At 42.3% G+C, this 22643-nt stretch overlaps 1 protein-coding gene and 1 long non-coding RNA gene across 5 annotated transcripts in view; both read left to right on the top strand.

Annotated features, from left to right (window-relative positions):
* Positions 1 to 22643, top strand: part of FRMPD3 (FERM and PDZ domain containing 3) — a 155602-nt gene that overhangs the window by 124621 nt on the left and 8338 nt on the right. For all 4 annotated transcript variants that reach the window (XR_016308258.1, XR_016308259.1, XM_089661395.1 and 1 more), the window contains 3 exons: positions 2170 to 2349; positions 5402 to 5546; positions 20216 to 21082. Coding sequence is in view for 2 of the 4 variants with exons in the window: in XM_089661395.1 (XP_089517521.1) it covers positions 2170 to 2349; positions 5402 to 5546; positions 20216 to 21082 (1192 nt within the window). In the remaining 2 variants the exon portion in view is untranslated. The remainder of the gene's footprint in view (positions 1 to 2169; positions 2350 to 5401; positions 5547 to 20215; positions 21083 to 22643) is intronic.
* Positions 5563 to 15073, top strand: LOC149436839 (uncharacterized). Its single transcript, XR_016308260.1, has 3 exons — positions 5563 to 9276; positions 14466 to 14732; positions 14960 to 15073. It is a non-coding gene; the product is annotated as an uncharacterized LOC149436839 (long non-coding RNA).

Raw genomic sequence — 22643 nt, forward strand, 5'->3', positions numbered from 1 at the left:
TCTCAGGTCACTTGTGTCAAAGTGATCCATCTTTAACCAACTGCATCAAGGTGACTCCACTCTGGCCAACTGTGTCAAAGTGATCCCTTTCTAGCAAACTTCATCAAAGTGATCCCTCTCTAACCAACTGTGTCAAAGTGACCCTCCCCCCCCCTCTGGCCAAATGCGTCAGAGCGATCCCTCTCTGTTCAATTATGTCAAGGTGACCCCTCTCTGCCCAACTGTGTCAAAGTGATCTCTCTCTGGCCAACTGTGTCAGTGATCTCTCTCTGGCCAGCTACATCCAAGAAATCTGTCTCCGGCCAACTGCATTAAGGTGATCCCTCTCTGGTCACCTGTGTCAAAGTAATCCATCTTTAACCAACTGCATCAAGGTGACTCCTCTCTGGCCAACTGTGTCAAAGTGATCCTTCTCTAGCCAACTTCATCAAAGTGATCCCTCTCTGACCATCTGTATCAAAGTGACCCCCCTCTGGCCAAGTGCATCAAAGTTATCCCTCTCTGGTCAGTTATCTCAAGGTGACCCCTCTCTGTCCAAATGTGTCAAAGTGATCTCTCTCTGGTCAACTGTTTCCAAGTGATCTGTCTCTGGCCAACTGCATCAAGGTGACTCCTCTCTGGCCAACTGTGTCAAAGTGATCTCTCTTTCTCTGGTCAACTGTTTCCAAGTGATCTGTCTCTGGCCAACCGCATCAAGGTGACTCCTCTCTGGCCAACTGTGTCAAAGTGATCCCTCTCTAACCAACTTTATCAAAGTGATCCCTCTCTGCCCAACTGTCTCAAAGTGATCTCTCTCTCTCTGGTCAACTGTATCCAAGTGATCTGTCTCTAGCCAACTGCATCAAGGTGACTCCTCTCTGACCAACTGTGTCAAAGTGATCCTTCTCTAGCCAACTGCATCAAGGTGACTCCTCTCTGGCCAACTGTGTCAAAGTGATCCTTCTCTAGCCAACTGCATCAAGGTGACTCCTCTCTGGCCAACTGTGTCAAAGTGATCTCTCTTTCTCTGGTCAACTGTTTCCAAGTGATCTGTCTCTGGCCAACCGCATCAAGGTGACTCCTCTCTGGCCAACTGTGTCAAAGTGATCCCTCTCTAACCAACTTTATCAAAGTGATCCCTCTCTGACCAACTGTGTCAAAGTGCCCCCCCCCCCTGGCAAAGTACATAAAAGTGATCCATCTCTGGTCAATTATGTCTACTGTGTCAAAGTAATTTCTCTCTGACCAACTGTGCCAAAGTGATCCCTCTCTGACCAGCTGTGTCAAACTGACCTCTCTCAGGCCAGTCCCCAGTCTACTGAGCAAAATGTCACATACGTACTTGCTTATAGCAGACTTTTATGGACATATAGGGGGAGATGTACTAAAACTAGTGCACTCAGAATCTGGTGCCGCTGTGCATAGTATCAGATTCTAACTTCAGCTTGTTTAATGAAGCTTTGACAATAAAACCTGGATGCTGATTGCTTTCTATGTACATCTGCACCAGATTCGGTGTGCACTAGTTTTAGTAAATCCCTCCCCCTAAGAGCCATTATAGGGTAGACAGACATAGTCGGAGGAGAGCTACAGACTCAGGTCTGGTCACTGACCTGCACTATGCAATAGAAAAGAAGGGATGTCTATGCTCAAATTTATGATGTATTTTTTTTAATGCAAGCAGTATACAGTAAGTACCTGGATATGACTTGACCAGGGGCGGACTGACCATTCGAGCACTCGGGCACTGCCCGAGGGCCCAGGGTCAGAAGGGGGCCCCATGAAATGCCCCTGGTACCTTTTTTATAGGCTTTTTTGGGTGTGCTTTGAGTGTGGGCAAGGACACAGGGGCCCCATGATCCCCCTATTGCCCAGGGGCCCCATGAGTTGTCAGTCCGCCCCTAGACTTGACATCAGCCACTTGCAGTCCCTGCACTGCAGAGCTCAGATTGGGAGAAGGAGAAGCAGCACAAGAAACCAATCAGTGCCAGTAACATACTGATAGAAGGAGAGAACAGAGTGACAGAAAGAAGAGCTTATCAATCCGCTGTTTCTCCTTTTACTGTCTGTTATAGTGTCACCCTATTACAGGAAGTGCCTGAACTAGGACTTCAATGGCAGGATCACCAGGGATTATTATGGCAGATAAGAAAACACGTTGTAATTTACATTCTTCCTTTCTCATTGCAGGATGAAAAAACACCCGCAACCACGCTTCTAGTCGGTCCCCGCCATGGAATCAGCCATGTCATAGACCTGAAGACCAATCTCACAACAGTTCTGTTCGAATTCAGCCAAGTGACGAAGATCCAGTTGTTCAGAGAGTCCCAAGGAGTAGCACGTGTTGAGACGAGTGTCACTGATACTAAGGTACGCTCAACATTGGTTAATCAATTCAAAGTTTCTCCTTAACGTCATTCTGCCCACATGGAAGAAAAATATATTTGAAATATATTTAGAAAATATTCTTCCCAGATATATTGACATAAATTTGAAATGCTACAATTTTGGCCATTTTCAATATATTTAAAAAATAAATAAATATATATATATATATATGTGTGTGTGTGTATATATATATATATATATATATATGTACTGTATATATATACTGAATGTTGAAATGCGTTTTTATTACGAAATATATGATAAATATTTTTAAAAATACATTTCAAATATACTGTATGTCTTTAAAAATACAAATCTACATTTTTGGAATGCATTTACAAGTATATGTAAAAATATATGTTAAAATGACTTTTTTATATGTTAATAAAAATCTGAAGAATATATTTAAAAAATCTATATTTTTAAAAATAGGTTTTTTTTTAAATGTATTCTTCAGCTTTTTTTTTAACATATAAAAAAGTCATTTTAACATATATTTTTACATATATTTGTAAATGCATTCCAAAAATGTAGATTTGTATTTTTAAAGACATACAGTATATTTGAAATGTATTTTTAACCACTTCCTCTCCGGCTGTTGTATATAAACGGCCGGACGGTGGCACTGCAGGGTCGGGTGGCCGTTTATAAACGGCCTCCCCGCCCCCTGCTTGTGCGTGCTCCCTGGTAGCACGCAGCACCGCGATCCGGTGCCCGCTGTGTCCTCCTCTGTGCGAGGTCCCGATCATGTGATCACTGATTGGCCAATCAGTGATCACATGCAGAGTAGTAAGCAAGAAGTCACTTCTGACATCATTGCTTACTACGTGTGAAATCTGTGAATGATCACAGAGGTCACATGGTACAGGGCTATTCACAACAGCCGTGTACCATGTGACAAGCTGTGACCAATCACAACTCACACAGTAGTTCTGCAAGAATGCAGCCAGAGAGAAGGAGAAATGATTCCTCTTACATCCTTTATGGGTGTAAAAGCAATCAGTGTACAAAAAAAAAAAAAAATTCTTCATCACCCCCCACAAGTAGTACAGTGTCACCATGGTGACACTGTACTGCTAGGTTGACAGTATGTAAAAAAAAAACCCATAAAAAATAAAAATATAAAAAAAAATGTTTAACAATTATAATTTTCGGTTATAAACTAATTTGGGTTATTTTTCTTTTTTTTACTAAAAAGATAGCTGAATACATTTTGGCCAAGATTTATGATGAAATATTATTTATTTGCAAAATTTTATAAGAAAAACACTTTTTTTCAAAATTTTTGGACATTTTCATTTACATAGCAAAGTGCCCTTCCTCCTTGCCCCAGTGTCTTTGGGGAATGAAAGTGTAAAGGGTCCATAGGATCCACGATGTAGCTTGCCTCCTGGACTTCAAATCCCATGATCCTCAGCATTCTGCAAAGGAATCCATAGCATAACAGAAGAAAGTGAAAGTAACCTGATTGTAAAAAGTGAAAGGTCTCCTTCACCATGTTCCTGTAGTCCAGCCGGTGGCTACAATATTGTTACATGAGGAATTTCTTAACCGCATGCCGCCCAGCCACTGTACATATACAGCGGCAGGGCGGCACTCACAGGCAAAACCACGTTTTAAAACGTGTGTTTTGTAAACAAATAGGGGGCGCGCGCAAGGTGCGCTGCCGCCCTATTTGTCCTGTGGATCACCGCCGCAGATGTCAGTTGCCGGGTCATAGCCGCTAATGAGCAATCGGCGGTAAACGGTGACAGAGAGCATAGCTGCAGTAGCTGTGCTGTCTGTCACTTCCCTGTCAGCTCAAGGATGAGCTGATCGAGAAAGAATAGTTTCACTTTCTCGATCAGCCTTGTCCCGCCCAGTACACACCCCGCCCCCTAGTAAAACACTCCCCTCACTCCTATAACCCTTTCCTGCAAAATAAAGTTAACCCCTTCCTCCCCAGTGCCATTAGTACAGTGTCAGTGTTTTTTTTTTTTGCACTGATCACTGTATTAGTGTTTTTGGGGATGTCAGTGACCCCAAGTCAGTACTCCCCAATGTCAAAATGTCCCCCGCAGTCCCGCCATAAGTCGCTGATCGCCGCCATAAGTCGCTGGTCGTTGCCATAAGTCCCTGATCGCCGCCATTATTAGTATAAAAAAACCCCTAAAAATCCCAGTATCTTTCCCGCCATTTGTAAACGCTATAACTTTCACGTAAACCAATTAATTTACACGTATTGGTTTTTTTTTTTAGCAAAGACATGTCGCAGAATGCATTTTGGCAGAAATTTATGACTAAATTAAATTTTTACATTTTTTTTTTACTGGACATGTTTTATAGCAAAAAGTCCAGAATATTGTTTTTTATTCCTCAAAATTGTCAGACTTTTTTTTTTATAGCGCAAAAAATAAAAACCGCACAGGCGATCAAATACCACCAAAAGAAAGCTCAATTTGTGGGGAAAAAAAGGAAGTAAATTTCATTTATGTACCGTATTGCATGACCGCGCAATTGTCCGTTAAACTAGCGCAGCGCTGTATAGCAGAAAAATGGCGTAAATTGCAGTATCTATACCATAGATTGTAGACGCTATAACTTCACACAAAGCAATCAATATACACTTATTGGGATTTTTTTTTACCAAAAACATGGAGCAGAATACATTTTGGCCTAAATTTATAACCAACTTTGAGTTTACTATATATTTTTTTATAGCTGAAAGTAAAAAATATTGTTTTTCTTCAAAATTTTGGCGTTTTTTTGTTTATAGCGTGAAAAATAAAAAGCGCACAGGTGATCAAATTACACCGAAAGAAAGCTCTATTTGTGTGAAAAAAAGGACGTAAATTTCGTTTGGGTGCAGCATTGCATGACCGTGCAATTATCAGCTGAATTAGTGGAGCGCCCAGTAGCAAAAAGAGGCCTGGTCATTAAGGGGGGTAAATCCTCAGGCGGGGGAGGGGTTAATGCAGACTTGTCAAGTTACTAAACAACAGCCACTAATATTATGCAAATAGACTTTAATATTTGATCTGCTTTTCTTTTCCAGTCCCTGGTGTTGCTCATGGATTGGCCTGAAGCTACAAGCTTTGCCTGTTTGGTCGCAGGGTATTACCGGCTGCTAGTAGACTCTAAGAAAGGAATTTTCTACAGAGCTACTGGTCATTTGCCTCCACCTCAGATTATCAAGGCAGGTATGACTTTCATCTCCTCCCTCGCATAACCACACCAACCCGCAAGCTCAACACTTGTATCTGACTTGTTCTCTTGCTTATATATTTGTTGTAAACTTTTCAAATAGTTCCAAAGAAAAATCTCATTGTCACCCCGTGTAAACAAGAATTTGGCAGGGGTCTCCAAACGTTTTAAGCAAAGGGCCAGTTTGCTGTCCTTCAGGCTTTAGGGGAGCCTGAGTTTGGCCAGTGGGAATAGAAAATGTCCTGGTATCTGTGTCCTATCATTGGCTTTAATGGGAGGAATAGTGCTTCACTTTTATTTAAATGAAAAGAATAGTGCCCCATTGATGGTGTCAGTAAGGGGAATGGTGCTCCATCAACTGTGGCACTTGGTGGAATAGTGCTCCAAGGGCCAGATAAAGGTAAGCAAAGGGCCACATCCGGCCCCCCGGGCCACAGTTTGGAGAACACTGATCTAAGGCAAGATTGAGCGGAACGTTTTTCAACATATATGGGTCATTACCACCGAAGCTGGATTAGCACCTCTCATCACCGATCCACCCAACCCAACTGATCTTCTGGTTTGTGACCTGGTAAAGGGGTCTTCTTGATACATTTTACCAGCTGTGTAGGTGGTAATAGATGACATTCCCACATAGGCACAATGTAAAACTCCATATACCTTTTGTAAATTTTACCAGCCACAAAAATGTTTTTATTAAATCCAAAATCTAGGTCCTGTACGCCAATCATCACCTCCGACCTTTTCCATGTTTCATGTGTTTGCTAAAAATGTTTTAAAAAATACTGTTTTATCCTCTCCATGGTCCAACGCTGCCCTCTGCGTCCTTCTCCGCCACAAGTCTGGTATCATGTACCTTGGTTGGAGGCTGAAGTGATGAGAGGGCTTCCCTTTGTGGCTCTGGTCCGAGTACCCCTGAGTGTGGGAACAGGGGCACAGGGCACAAAGTAGCACGGGTGCCGGTAATCAGGTAGCAGGTAGTCTCTGGACTGTAGTCAGCAGCAGTGCAGGCACACCAGAGGAGGACCAAGGATGGTTGTCCTCAGGAAGGTATCCTAGGGCTGGAACTTGGAAGTTTGGTACAGAGACTGCAAGAACACTCAGTCAGAAGCAGTGGAAGGTACCCATCAAGATCAGAGGTGTTGTAAGATGGCAAACCAGGGTCAGCATGGATGGACAGCAAGAATGTGGTCAGTAACCAAGCCAGGAGCAGAAGAAAGTGTAGTCAAGCAGCAGGCTTAGGTCAATACCAGGAAGTCAGAGTCTAGAATCCACAAAGCAAGGTCAGGAGCAGGACGGGAGAAAACAAGAGCAGGAACGCAGGAAGCTGAAGAACAGTCAGTGATTAGCACACATCAGGACCTCCTTTAAATAGGCAGCTTGGCACCATTCCCAGGATTGGACAAGCATGGCCATGCACAAATGCACGTGCATGTGCATGCCAATGCCCACTGGCACACTTAGATGTGCTGACATGTCAGTGCATGCTGGTTACTGGCCAAAGTTCATCTGTGTGCTGGCACATGCTCAGGAGCACGAGTATGTGCATAAGCACCAGCTGCACAAGCACTGGTCTCCTGACATCTAGAGGCTGCACTCTTCATGGTTATCAACCATGCAACAATGGGTGCTCAAAGTGAAAGCCACGGAGAGTGACATGCCAGAACAAATTGCAAAGATTCAAAGTGACCACCATACCAAATAGTAGAAACATACCCAGATCCATAGCATCTCTTAAGACTCACTCCTCTTATTAATGCAAACAATTCAGGAGCCGCTCCTGGTTTGCTCACAAACATAGATGACATGGTGAAACAAGTCAAGGAAGGTTGGATTTTGGGTGGAGACATGGTGTATGCAGTCACTCTGCTAATGGTCAAATAAATACAGCAGGAAGAGTTCAGATTGGCGTGCCGCTGTTATCTTTTTATCTTTTGATGAGCAGCATGCCAAATAGAAGCATTTCACATGTTTATTGTGACAACAGCGACACTTAAGGGATAAGAAACCAACGTTTTGGGGCCTTGTAGGGTCCCTTTCTCAGGGCAACATTGAGAAAGGGACCCTGCGAGACCTCCAAACTTTACTTTGTCTAAAGACTGTGCAAAAGTTTTGTGAAAAAACTGAAATTTCTTACAAAGTACGTTCATGCTCTTCAAGGTATGGCAGTCATTGGCAGCGTTGCATTTCTTCTCCAGTTTTCAACTTGTAGGTATCCAGGTATTTGGCATAGGAAGACCAATCCATAACCATAGTCTACAGCAGCATTGCATTTCTTCTCGAACGATAGTTTTCAGCTTGTAGCTATCCAGGTACTTGGCATAGGAAGACCAATCCATAACCATACTCTATGGCAGCATTGCATTTCTTCTCGAACGATCGTTTTTAACTTCTAGCTATCCAGGTACTTGGCATAGAAAGACCAATCCATAACCATAGTCTATGGCAGCATTGCATTTCTTCTCGAATGATAGTTTTCAACTTTTAGGTATTCAGGTACTTGGCATAGGAAGACCAATCCATAACCATACTCTACGGCAGCATTGCATTTCTTCTCGGACGGTAGTTTTCAACTTGTAGGTATCCAGGTACTTGGCATAGGAAGACCAATCCATAACCATACTCTACGGCAGCATTGCATTTCTTCTCGGATGGTAGTTTTCAACTTGTAGGTATCCAGGTACTTGGCATAGGAAGACCAATCCATAACCATACTCTACGGCAGCATTGCATTTCTTCTCAAATGATAGTTTTCAACTTGTAGGTATCCAGGTACTTGGCATAAGAAGACCAATCCATAACCATACTCTACGGCAGCATTGCATTTATTCTCGAACGATAGTTTTCAACTTGTAGGTATCCAGGTACTTGGCATAGGAAGACCAATCCATAACCATACTCTACGGCAGCATTGCATTTCTTCTCGGACGGTAGTTTTCAACTTGTAGGTATCCAGGTACTTGGAATCCACAACTATATTTTACAATGAGTCAAGGTCCTCCTTCACCGTAGAGCATTTCTTCTCACACCTGTTGCAGGAAGCCAGTGTCAAGAGTTTCAAAATGGTCTGCTTCTCCAGAAAGGATTGTGTAACTGATTTGCTGAAGAACTGGAATCTCCAGTAGGGCACACCCATGCTGTTCAAGTTTGACGGAGTCACTGACCATGTAGAATTTTCTTTCTAGAAGCAGTTTTCAACTTGTAGGTATCCAGGTACTTGCCATAAGCAGGTCAATCTAAAGCCATGATCTACAGCAAGTCATCAAGGTCCTCCTTCGCCGCAGTGCTTTTCTCTTTGCATTAGTGAAGAGTTTCAGAAAGCCAATGTCAAGAGTCTGAGGGTACGGAAGACATTTGGACATGTCACCTGGAAGGGTGTCCAGGGACTGTGAAAGTCATCAAAGTCGTTCTTCACCATTGGGCTTTTCTCTTCGCATTAGTACTCAGTTAAAGGAAGCCAAGCTTGGTTGTACCAGCTTTTACGAATGACTCACTGCTAAGACTGATTCCCTGCATTAGTATCTGCATTACTGGATAACCATCCAACTGTGAAAAGCATTTCCACAGCGGAAAAGAGCTTCTATGCTCTTAGCGTCCTAGCTGTGTATGACTTCAACCAGCACATCAAGGGCAGAAGATTTGTTTTCCCAGACAGCTGTCATAAAAACCTTTATTTTCCGTCTGCTGTGTATGAGAAGGGACATCTCTCTGATGGATGGCTGATAGGTAATTAGATTTCTTAGTTTTTATCTGTTCTTGACTTTTCTGTCTTTCTTTTTCAACAGTTTCTCTAATTTTGTATTTTACTCAACTTTTTTGTTTATTTTATTTTTATCATTTTTGAAGCAGAACTCGAACTAGCAATTTCTTTCCAACCCAAGTTAACCCTTTTTCCCCCCATTAGATATCTGTATTTATGTAATTAAAAAGTTTGTCATAAATACCTCAAAATTAAGTTAAAAATTGTGTTCACATAGCTGCTGCAGTACCCTTTTTTCTCCGTAGTGAGCAGATTTTGGGAGGGAAGCAGAGAAAAACTTCCTTGAGTTGCATGTTACAAGATCCCATACTGCATTGTGCCCCCTAGCCAGTGAGGGGCATGACCTGGTACAGGGGCGGACTGACAACTCATGGGGCCCCCGGGCAATAGGGGATGATGGGGCCCCTGTGTCCTTGCCCAAACTCAAAAAAGCCTATGAAAAAGGTACCAGGGGCATCTCATGGGGCCCCCTACTGACCCCGGGCCCTCGGGCAGTGCCCGAGTTTCCAAATGGTCAGTCCGCCCCTGACCTGGTAATGTATGAGGAAGCAAATTTGTATCTCAAAGATGAACTTCAGGAAACCTGAATATTCGACCTTGCAGTGGGGTTGTGCCTGCACCAGGGGCAGACTGACCATTTGGAAAGTCTGGCACTGCCCGAGGGCCCGGGGTCAGTAGGGGGCCCCATGAGATGCCCCTGGTACCTTTTTCATAGGCTTTTTTGAGTTTGGGCAAGGACACAGGGGCCCCATGATCCCCTATTGCCCAGGGGCCCCATGAGTTGTCAGTCCGCCCCTGGCCTGCACTGAAAGGGTTAACTGCTCGTTTAGGTCTAGTAGGCATAGAAAAGAAGATTTACTTACCCGCTCCTCCTTTCCTCTTTGGGGCTAGACTGGTCCTTGCAGAAAAATCCCCATGCTCCTGTGGTCTAACCCATATGGAAGAAAAATATATTTGAAATATATTTTAAAAATATTCTTCCCAAATATTTTGACATATATTTGAAATGCTACAATTTTGGCCGTATTCAATATATTTCAAGAAATATATGCTGTATGTTGAAATGCGTTTTTTATTACAAAACATATGAAAAATATTTTTAAAAATACATTTCAAACATACTGTACGTCTTTAAAAATACAAATCTAATTTTTTTTTTTTAAATACGTTCTTCAGATTTTCTTTAACATATAAAAACATATATTTTTACATTTATTTGTAAATGCACTCCAAAAATGTAGATTTGTATTTTTAAAGACGTACAGTATGTTTGAAATGTATTTTTAAAAATATTTTTCATATATTTTGGATTAAATATGGCCAAAATTGTAGCATTTCAAATAGATGTCAATATATTTGGGAAGAATATTTTTAAAATATATTTCAAATATATTTTTCTTCCATGTGACAAGATCCTGATCTTATTGAGGGTTCATAGCCTTTCACTGGACATTGAGGGACAGTCCGCCATTGGAGCATGGAGGAGCGTCATCTGATGGGAGAGCTGAGAATCGGGTAAGTAAAAGCGCTTCGAGGCCTTATGCACACTTGGCATCAAAAGTGGTGTTTGACTTTTTTTTCTGCCTCTAAAAGCCCCTCCATGTTAGCCTATGTGTCCTTGCCCACATAGGCGTTTTTTTTTTTTTTTCCATTATATCTTTTACAAAATTTTCTTTAAAAAAAAAAAAACCTTACAAAACCATCATAAATCTTTTTACATCATAGATATAAACTTTATCCCCATACCCACCCAACACACCCCTGTCCATTCTCATCTTATCCTCTCTTTCCCTTCCTATTAATCTAGTCATATATATACAGTGTAGCAAAAAAGTATTTAGTCAGCCACCAATTGTACAAGTTCTCCCACTTAAAAAGATGAGAGAGGCCTGTAATTGGCATCATAGGGAGACCTCAACTATGAGAGACAAAATGAGAAAACAAATCCAGACAATCACATTGGCTGATCTGGAAAGAATTTATTTGCAAATTATGGTGGAAAATAAGTATTTGGTCACCTACAAACAAGCAAGATTTCTGGTTCTCACAGACCTGTACCTTCTTCTTTAAGAGGCTCCTCTGTCCTGCACTCATTACCTGTATCAATGGCACCTGTTTGAACTTGTTATCAATATAAAAGACACCTGTCCACAACCTCAAACAGTCACACTCCAAACTCCACTATAGTGAAGACCAAAGAGCTGTCGAAGGACACCAGAAACAAAATTGTAGACTTGCACCAGGCTGGGAAAACTGAATCTGCAATAGGCAAGCAGCTTGGTGTGAACAAATCAACTGTGGGAGCAATAATTAGAAAATGGAAGACATACAAGACCACTGATAATCTCCCTCGATCTGGGGCTCCACGCAAGATCTCACCCCGTGGGGTCAAAATGATCACAAGAACGGTGAGCAAAAATCCCAGGACCACACAGGGGGACCTAGTGAATTACCTGCAGAGAGCTGGGACCAACGTAACAAAGGCTACCATCAGTAACACACTACGCCGCCAGGGACTCAGATCCTGCAGTGCCAGACGTGTCCCCCTGCTTAAGCCAGTACATGTCCGGGCCCGTCTGAAGTTTGCTAGAGAGCATTTGGATGATCCAGAAGAGGATTGGGAGAATGTCATATGGTCAGATGAAACCAAAATAGAACTGTTTGGTAGAAACACAACTCGTCGTGTTTGAAGGAGAGAGAATGCTGAGTTGCATCCAAAGAACACCATACCTACTGTGAAGCATGGGGGTGGCAACATCATGCGTTGGGGCTGTTTCTCCACAAAGGGACAAGGACGACTGATCCATGTACAGGACAGAATGAATGGGGCCATGTATCGTGAGATTTTGAGTGCAAACCTTCCATCAGCAAGGGCATTGAAGATGAAACGTGGCTGGGTCTTCCAACATGACAATGATCCCAAACATACCGTCCGGGCAACGAAGGAGTGGCTTCGTAAGAAGCATTTCAAGGTCCTGGAGTGGCCTAGCCAGTCTCCAGATCTCAACCCCATAGAAAATGTTTGGAGGGAGTTGAAAGTTCATGTTGCCCAGCGACAGCCCCAAAACATCACTGCTCTAGAGGAGATCTGCATGGAGGAGGAGATCTGCATGGAGGATGGGCCAACATACCAGCAACAGTGTGTGCCAACCTTGTGAAGACGTACAGGAAACGTCTGACCTCTGTCATTGCCAACAAAGGATATATAACAAAGTATTGGGATGAACTTTTGATATTCACCAAATACTTATTTTCCACCATAATTTGCAAATAAATTCTTTCCAAATCAGCCAATGTGATTGTCTGGATTTTTTTTCTCATTTTGTCTCTCATAGTTGAGGTCTACCTATGATGCCAATTACAGGCCTCTCTCATCTTTTTAAGTGGGAGAACTTACACAATTGGTGGCTGACTAAATACTTTTTTGCCCCACTGTAGATCTCTTTAACCATTTAAATTCTCTGGTACTACTATCAGGGGGACCTTTCATTTTTAAGTATTTTTCTGAAGTTCTAAACTCATACCATTTACCCCAAATCTTTCTAAACTTTTCCATTTCATCTTTCTCCATGTAACAAAGTTCCTCCATCCTGCTAACATATTCTACTCTGTCTATCCAATCCTTCATTGTTGGTGGATCATGGGCCTTCCAAAACCTAGGAATTAAACCCTTTGCTGCACCAATCAGATGATATATCAGTCTCTTAAAGGGAGTGCTGCTAATCTCCTTTTGTTACCTGTATTAAAGACACCTGTCCACAGGAGCAATCAAACAATCAGATTCCAAACTCTCCACCATGGCAGAGACCAGAGAGCTGTCCAAGGATGTCAGGGACAAGATTGTAGACCTACACAAGGCTGGACTGGGCTACCAAACTATGGCCAAGCAGCTTGGTGAGAAGGTGACAACAGCTGGCGCAATAGGTTTTCCTGTTTTTTCTACCATTGTGTCCCATTGGAGATATACTCCTTTGCAGATTCTAAAACTTTTTATAGATGGCTCAAATTTTGGCCAACTCCTACTGAAAAATTGAATCGTGGGTGGCTCTGCAAGCTCTACTCGGGTTCACATAATACAGTTGCAAGAAAAAGTATGTGAACCCCTTGGGATTACGTGGAGTTTTGCATGAATTGGGCATAAAATGTGCTCTGAATGTCATCTAAGTCACAACAATAGAAGAACACAGTCTGCTGAACATAATACTACACAAACATTAGATGTTGCCATGGTTTAATTGCACATAACATGTAAACATTCACAGTGCAGGGAGGAAAAAGTATGTGAGGCCCTAGCTTAATGACTTCTCCCAGAGCTAATTGGAGCCAGGAGTGAGCCAACCTTGACTCCAATCAGTGTGATGATATTGGATGTGTTGCTGACAGCTGTCCTGCCCTTAAAAAACACACACCTGTTTTAGGTTTACTGGTTTCAAGAAGCACTGTCTGATGTGAACCATGCCTCGCAGAAAAGAGATCTCAGAAGACCTACAATCAAGAATTGTTGACTTGCATGAAGCTGGAAAGGGTTACAAAAGTATCTCCAAAAGCCTTGATGTTCATGTGTCCACGGTAAGACAGACTGTCTACAAATGGAGAAAGTTTAGCACTGTTGCTACTCTCCCTAGGCGTGGTCGTCCTGTAAAAATGACTGCAAGAGCCCAGCGCAGAATGCTGCATGAGGTAAAGAATACTTTTTCTACTTTTTTTTAATTTTTCTTTACATACTTTTTCCTCCCTGCACTGTGAATATTTACATGTTATGTGCAATTAAACCATGGCAACATCTAATGTTTGTGTAGTATTATGTTCAGCAGACTGTGTTCTTCTATTGTTGTGGCTTAGATGACGTTCAGAGCACATTTTATGCCCAATTCATGCAAAACTCCACGTAATCCCAAGGGGTTCGCATACTTTTTTTTGCAACTGTATGTGGCTAGATTAAATGTCTCCAGTAATAAAGACCTGCCAGAGGTTCTAACGTCTCACTAGTCTATCCAAAACAAAAGAAAAAAGTTTTGTCATTACATATTTTCTTTTTTTAAGTTCTATTTCTAATTTTTCCTCTCCTTCTTTTTTTCTTTCTTTTTTTTTTAATTCTATTATTTCTCATTCGCCTTATAAGTAGTCAAATGTTAATCTGTATTATGCTTTTCAGGAAACAGCGGACGTGGAGACTTTTCTTGAATTCAACGTGTATAGTGAATCTGAACACTGAACCTGAGTTCTAGTACAACGTTGCACACACATCAAAGGACCATTGTTAGTCCTTTGCAGTACTTGTAGGACGCCTGAGAAATGGATATCTCTGTTGCATGGGAAGTTTTACAAAAGGCTGCAATGGAGAGTCATCACTTCTCACCAAAAGTAGGCAATACTACCCGCTTGCCTACTGAGGAATCAACAGAGAAAGAGAGATAATCAGGTGAGAGAATATCAGCTCTACAGCATCCTTGGCTTTAAAATTGTACTTCTTATCTACTCATCTGGCAATCTTCCTGATATCTATTTAGCTATTTCTCTACAACAAGGTTTCTCCACCAGGGTTCCATGGAACCCCAAGGTTCTTGCAGAGGTTCCTTGAGCAATGAGCATTTTCTGCCTCTCAGATAAGTTTCCACTGACACAAATATGTTTCTCTTTAATTTACAGGGCATTCCCTGGACATCGATGCAAGGAAACCTCATTGTCCTTGTACACTGTTTTTCAATATAAATTGGCTCAGTTGATAAAAAAAATTAAAAAAATGTAATTGTTTAATAAAATGATTTCTGTGTTTTGTTTTTTTTTACAAGATACTTTGCTGGTTCTGTGAAAACAGTGAGGGGTGGAGCATAGGTGTATTGATGGATTTAGGTAGGACTGAATAGATGGAGGATTTGTTAGATGTTGGGTGGTGATTTTGGTTAAATGGAGGTGGGGATGTTGGTTGGATAGAGGTGTTGATATGTGTTAAATCTTGGTTCAGTGTTGGTGGTGATGTTGGTTAGATGGAGGTGATGATGTTGGTCAGATGGAGGTGGTGATGTGGGTTACGTATTGGTTCAGTATCAGAGGTGATGTTGGTTAGATGTTGTATAGATGGAGGTGGTGATGAGGGTTAGATGCTGGTGGTGATGTTGGTTAGATGGAGGTGGTGATATTGGTTACATGTTGGTGGTGATGTTGGTTAGATGTTGGCTAGATGTTAGCGGTGATGTTTGTTACATGTTGGTGGTGATGTTGGTTAGATGTTGGCTAGATACAGGTGTTAATGTTGGTTAGATGGAAGTTGTGATGTTGGTGATGATATTGGTTAGATGTTGGTGGTGATGTTGGTTAGATGGAGGTGATGATGTTGGTCAGATGGAGGTGGTGATGTGGGTTACGTATTGGTTCAGTATCAGTGGTGATGTTGGTTAGATGTTGTATACATGGAGGTGGTGATGAGGGTTAGATGCTGGTGGTGATGTTGGTTAGATGGAGGTGGTGATATTGGTTACATGTTGGTGGTGATGTTGGTTAGATGTTGGCTAGATGTTAGTGGTGATGTTTGTTACATGTTGGTGGTGATGTTGGTTAGATGTTGGCTAGATACAGGTGTTACTGTTGGTTAGATGGAAGTTGTGATGTTGGTGATGATATTGGTTAGATGTTGGTGGTGATGTTGGTTAGATGGAGGTGATTATGTTGGTCAGATGGAGGTGGTGATGTGAGTTACGTATTGGTTCAGTATCAGTGGTGTTGTTGGTTAGATGTTGTATAGATGGAGGTGGTGATGAGGGTTAGATGCTGGTGGTGATGTTGGTTAGATGGAGGTGGTGATATTGGTTAGATGTTGGTGGTGATGTTGGTTAGATGTTGGCTAGATGTTAGTGGTGATGTTTATTACATGTTGGTGGTGATGTTGGTTAGATGTTGGCTAGATACAGGTGTTAATGTTGGTTAGATGGAGGTTGTGATGTTGGTGATGATATTGGTTAGATGTTGGTGGTGATGTTGGTTATGGTCTGTAGGCACAATAAGAAAATTGTACAAAAAATTCTGTATGTGGAACAATCAGCCAATTATCTGATCATTAGTATAGTACTTTTGACTAGTTCTGACTTTGATGTTGGTGGGGATGTTGGTGGTTATGTTGGTTAGATGTTGTTTAGATGCGGGTGGTGATGTTGGATAGATGCAGGTGGTGATGTTGGTGGTGATGTTAGTTAGATGTCAATGCTGATGTTGATTAGATGAAGGTGCAGGAGCAGGAACACACAGCGGCCAGTGGATGGAGCTGGAGCATATCATCAGGGGCCGGAACCATTGGGGCCTCCCCACGCAGTTTGGAATCCTGACAACTATGCCAAGTGTGAGCAGTGTGCAGCGTGCTTTAGCAGCGGTAGAGAACACACAGAGGAAGATTGTGGGGAACTGAGTACATTGAAACGTTCAGATAAGATACAACCAAGCCCAGCAGGTGAGCACAACCGTCTGGAACCACTTGCAAGTCTCACAGCAACGATCCTGTGACTTTAAATGTTGCTGACATCATCTGCAACGAGGAGTGGAAGAGTGGTCTGGCCGGTTCAACCCAATAAGGGGGCTTCTGCAAGAGGAAGATGAGTCCCTGCACTTTCCCTACTTCTCCGGGAACCTTTTCCTGCTACTAAATGCTGTCCCTAACAGGTGGAGAACCTGTCCCTACTATAGCCACTCGCAAAATGCATGCCAAATCATGGGGGCAGGGGTTTAAATAAGCTCTGCACACACCTAAGATGCCCACAGAGGTCACGAGGGGACCAGCATCCAATTAGACAGCTGCTCCGAGGAGACCACAGGAAATCAAAGAGGAACGAAGTTCCTCAGGACTTACTTCTCCTGCTGTATTGCCATTTTGGGTCAAGCGCCACCTACAGTGGGGAGTACAGACTGTACCTGCCTACAAGCTTACAAGCTTCTGATGACTAAGGAGGACCAAGATGGAGCACCTGAGCAGTGGATCACAGCAGGGCAATGCTGGGCACGTGAGTATCTGAATCGAGGACAATCCTGCATAACAGTTAAAGGGGGGAGGTTAAAAAAAACCTAGAGAGGCGAGTGAAGTTCCACTCTAAATAGCAATGCAATGTTCTGAGATGCTTTAGACAGATTTAGGGCAGTAATGTAAATGGTGTAGGCTTTCAACTTCAGTTGGACGTGTCCAATCAAACTATGCATAACTCAAGAAGACATTTGTGTTTACCAGTAATGATGACAATTACTGGAATGAAAAGTGTGTGACTAACAGACATATGGCCATCTCATTACACACAAAACATACATCACATTGGCAGCATTTGCTCCAGACATCCATTGCGTACGTCCATAAGAACTTTAGGCAATGTGGCTGAGATACATCTAATAAGGTTTTGTAATTGTGGAGAAAAAAAATTTTGCAAATTGTTGTAGGGTCACAATTACCATTGTGACAACCAGCAAAGTTAAAAATAACTTAAACCCCAGGTCTCCTGGTGTTAAGAAGACAACACAAAACCCATATGACATCTAGTAAACAGCTTTACGTACTGGAGAGACTTAAATACTGGCAAGATTCAGGGGCAGAACCTAATGAGATGTCAATTACAATGGAAAGTCAGTTCCCACAAATTAATTACTACAGTTTTAGTGTCTCTTGGGGTGCTAAGTTGATTGCTAAAGTTTATTTGGGATTGCAATTGATGGTTAAAGTTCAAAATAATATCTCAGAGTTCTTTATTATACAGTATGTGAGAATACTGAGCCTATTTTGGCAGGAAAAAGCATGCATGGAGCTACAACTCAACACCATGGTACATATTCGAGTGGTGAAAAACAATCAGCAAACAACATGGGATGGTAGAAAAGTCCACTTATAAGGAGCAGCAAGGCCCTTAAGTGTAAAGACATGTTTTGCCCCCTGTAGTCCCCTGCTGCTGGCAGATGGAACATCTGGGCTGTTATCTCACCCACCTCCCTTCACTTACAAAAAAACATCTTCACCTTCAGATATGCTTGCAACATGTCTCCACTTTCCTGTCTATAGAGCATGAATCTCAAGGTTCTTCCAATACTTGTACTCCCTTTGCCACCAAGACTCTTCCCCATCTATCATACCACAACCCAGTGTTGTATCACCAACCTCCCTTCCCTTACAAAGAACAGTTTCACCCTCAAATGTGGTGGCAACATAACCCTTCCCCACCTAACTGTCTCTAGAGCATACAGCTCATGGTCTTCCCAACACCTGTTACCCACATAACTATTCCCCATATACAGTACCATACTACAACCCAATGTTGTCTCACCAAACTCTCTTCACTTACAAAGAACAGTTTCACCATCAAATGTGGTATCAACATGAGGTGTCCCTAATTTCCTGCCTGAAGAGTATGAATCTCTTAGTTCTTCCCAATACCTGTACCCCCATGACTCTTTCTGATCTACTTACCACAACCTGCTGCTCTCTTATCAACTTTTCTTCACTTACAAAGAACAGTTTCACCCTCAAATGTGGTGTCAAAATTATTCTTCCCCACCTCCCTGTCTCTAGAGCATGAATCTCATGGTCTTTCCCTATACTTGTACCCCATGACTCTTCACCATCAATCATACTACAACCCAGTGTTGTCTCACCAACCTCCCTTCACTTACAAAGAAGAGCTTCATCCTCAAATGTGGTGGCAACATGACTCTTCCCACCTCCCTGTCTTTGGAGCATGAACCTCATGGTCTTCCCAACCAGGGGCAGACTGACCATTCGAGCACTCAGGCACTGCCCGAGGGCCCAGGGTCAGTAGGGGGCCCCATGAGATGCCCCTGGTACTTTTCATTGGCTTTTTCATAGGCTTTTTTGGGTGTGGGTGAGGACACAGGGGCCCCATGGTCCCCTATTGCCTGAGGGCCCCATGAGTTGTCAGTCCGCCCCTGTTCCCAACACCTGTACTCCCATGACTCTTCCCCATCTACTATACCACAACCCAATGTTGTCTCACTGACCTACCATCACATACAAAGAACTCCTTCAACCTCAAATGTGGTAGCAACAAGACTCTTCCCTACTTCTCTGTCTCTGAAGCATGAATCCCATGGTCTTTTGCAATAACTGTACCCACATGACTATTCCCCATCTACCATACCGCAACCCACTATTATCCCACGAAGCTCCCTATCGGAATGGCATTAAAAACATCACCCTCATGACCTCCCTTACTAGTCTTGACAGAGCACAACCCTGGATATGTTTCCTCACCAACCCCCTGGCCCATATGACATTAAAAGTATCACCTTCGTGGCCACCGTCACCAGTTATGACTAATTATAACCCTGAAAATGTTTCCTCACAAATGTCTACCACTGCCCTGTGAACACATCTGAGCAGCACTTATGGCTTCATTCTTATGGCCCTTCCCAAGACCCTTCTCCATCTGCCACACTTGACCTTACCAGTTTGCTATAATATAGTAATCCACATGGAAGAAAAATAAATATATCTGAAATATATTTAAAAAATATTCTTCCCAAATATATTACCATGTATTTGAAATGCTATGACATTCAATATATTTTAAAATATATTTCAATAAATATATATATATATATATATATATATATATATATATATATACTATATATCTTTAAAAATACAAATCTACAATTTTGGAATGCATGTACAAATATATGTAAAAATATATATGTAAAAATGAAATGACTTTTTTATATGTTAAAAAATCTGAAGGATATATTTAAAAAATATATATATTTTTTAAATATATTCTTCAGATTCTATATATATATTTATAATGAGACCCTGCTATCCAAGAATATCATCAAAGGAGAGAAAATATTTTCTTCCACATTGATAAAATATTGTAGAAAAATTAATCGAAGTGGCAATAATTTTACAAATGAATCTATTCCTTGTAGATCACATCAGTCTGCCCGCAATGTCACGCATGCCAACTTCTGTTAAGGCACCAACCTCCTCCAACCTATCTGCAGACTTCACCGAAAAGGGCTTTGCTCCCGAACCCCACACTCCACCAGAGAACCCGGAGTCTATCAGTCTGTGCTACCTCCATCTACGGGACAAGGAGGGGAGAGATGTCAACCAGAATGTTGTTGCAGAGGAGGCCAGACCAAGAACAAAATCTGATCCCACACCCAAGGGCACATCCTGCCAACCTGGAACGAAGAGTGAACCGGATACGCCCGAAGTCTGCAGGTCCCGTTCCTTCACTATGGACAGCCAGGTGAAAGTGGAGGGCACCCAATTCTACTGTGACTCCTGCAAAGCCAAACTGAAGAATCGGTCTGGGGGAGGTGGGATGGATGTGAAGTGTGTGAATTCATGTGGGTCATCCACCTGTAGGGACAATTCAGTAGACCTCATATCCTTGCCACCTCCAGAAAACAAGAAAGATAAGGAGGAAGAAAAGGGTAGACGTAAAGGAGAGAGCTTGGCAGTTGATCGGGACGTAGGGGAGACTGCAACCTTTTTGCCTTCTGCTGCACCCCCACCACCGGGATTTGGAGATAACAGTTCAGATGAGGAGGACCCAAAGAAGACCATTGAAAAGGGCCATGAAAAGGGCAAGGAACAAAAAAAAGCAAATGTGAACCCTGTATTTAGCTATGAAGAGTTACCAGTCACTTTAATAGACAGTGTCCAGACAAGGACAGTCAGAGATCATGCAAGGGAGCTGGATGATGCTCTAGTTTCCACCCTTCAAGCTCTAGAGGCTCTTGCTGCTTCTGAGGATTACCCCAGCGCTGCACCTCAGTCCACAGCAGGTATGTTGAAATGTGTTAAAGTATATCTAATGCCAAAAGTTTTTTTTTTAGTTTTTGATAAAGTAGGGAACGATTAAAACCCATGACAAGTTATATTGCCATCTGTCTGCCAGTTAAATGAATTACCTTGACTTCCTATCCTGTAGACACAACAGGAAGTAACAAAAAATAAGACAATGCCCTCTTTGACATCATTTCCTGAATGAACTGGCTCCCATGAATATGCAGATCAGGTCTCCACCCTTTCCTGCTTACCAGCTGGAAGGTTCTATGGTCCTTCAGAGTCAGGAGGAGGCGATAGAGCCAAAACCTGTTGAGTCATCCAGCTGACCTGCAATAACTGGACCTCAGTCACATGACTCACACAACTACCATGAGTATGATTTTACCTATAATACACTATTCTAGTAGCGCACTAGAGGGTGCTACAATGGTTTTCATGTGCTCTTTGCAAACAGTTGGCACCCCCCTGTAATGAAGTTGAAAACGGAAAAAGTAGAAGAAGAAGGCTCAAAGTGTTCCTTCAGCGGGCAAAGTGGTGACAGCAGTCTTCTAGGATTCCAAGGGTGTGCAGCAGCAGAAGACTGTTACCAACTGTTTGCAAAGAGAGCATGAAAACCGCATTGGCTATGTGCAGTGATAAGGTTTCATGTCTGTGTGGTCGCTCCTTCTGTATTGGGCCATGAACGTTTCAGACTACCCTTGTATATCTGTTCCAGTGACAACCCATAATTATGCATTTTGCTATGGCACCTTAGTTGAGAAAGGTTGCCCCAGAGGTTGCTGGGGACTCCTTGAGTTGTGAAAAATGTACCTCCCATTTGATGGTGTCTGCATGGTCCCAGATTCAATGCCACTTGGCAGAGCCAGTTGCATTTCACCAATGCTCTTTTTAGCTGCCTATTAGGATGGCATGGTCACCACCAGTGTTAGGGTGGCATTCTTCCCAGTGGCCACCCCATGTAAGGGGCATGTTCTACCTGGCCCCCAATGCATTGGCTTTAGCAAGGGTATCCCGAGACATGAAGATTATTTCAATGGTTCCTCTGGGACAAAAAGGCTGAGAAAGGCTGATTTATATTTTTTAGCAGCTTTTAGAATATTTTTATTGTCTTCATACAGATGTTAGCAAAGGTTTCTCATTTCAGTTGTTTGGCAGATTACTTCCTGTACACCTAATCTGTTGACATTTTGGTCACATGGAGGTCAAAAATTATTCTTGATGCAACAGGAAATGAGAGGAAATAGGAAGTGAATGGAATTCCCATCTTTAAGAGTTGTTGCCAAAACAGCTGACCCTGTTTGAGGATTTCCCCTCAAATCTTAAACCAGACTGAGACTGGTAACTGGCTCTTTTTAACATCATACTATGGCCAGCCTGCACATACAGTTGTGTTCAAAATAATAGCAGTGTGTTGAAAAAAGTGAATAAAGCTGAAAATCCTTTTAATAGCTTTTATTACCATCCACACAAATGCATTGGGAACACGACACATTCTATTCCAAATCAAAACATGAAGAAAAATACATCAAATTTGTGTTGTTCCTCTAAAAAAATTGA

The sequence above is a fragment of the Staurois parvus genome, unplaced genomic scaffold, assembly GCF_062004578.1.
Source record: "Staurois parvus isolate SC_StPar_1 unplaced genomic scaffold, SC_StPar_1.0 ptg001332l, whole genome shotgun sequence".
NCBI lineage: Eukaryota > Metazoa > Chordata > Amphibia > Anura > Ranidae > Staurois > Staurois parvus.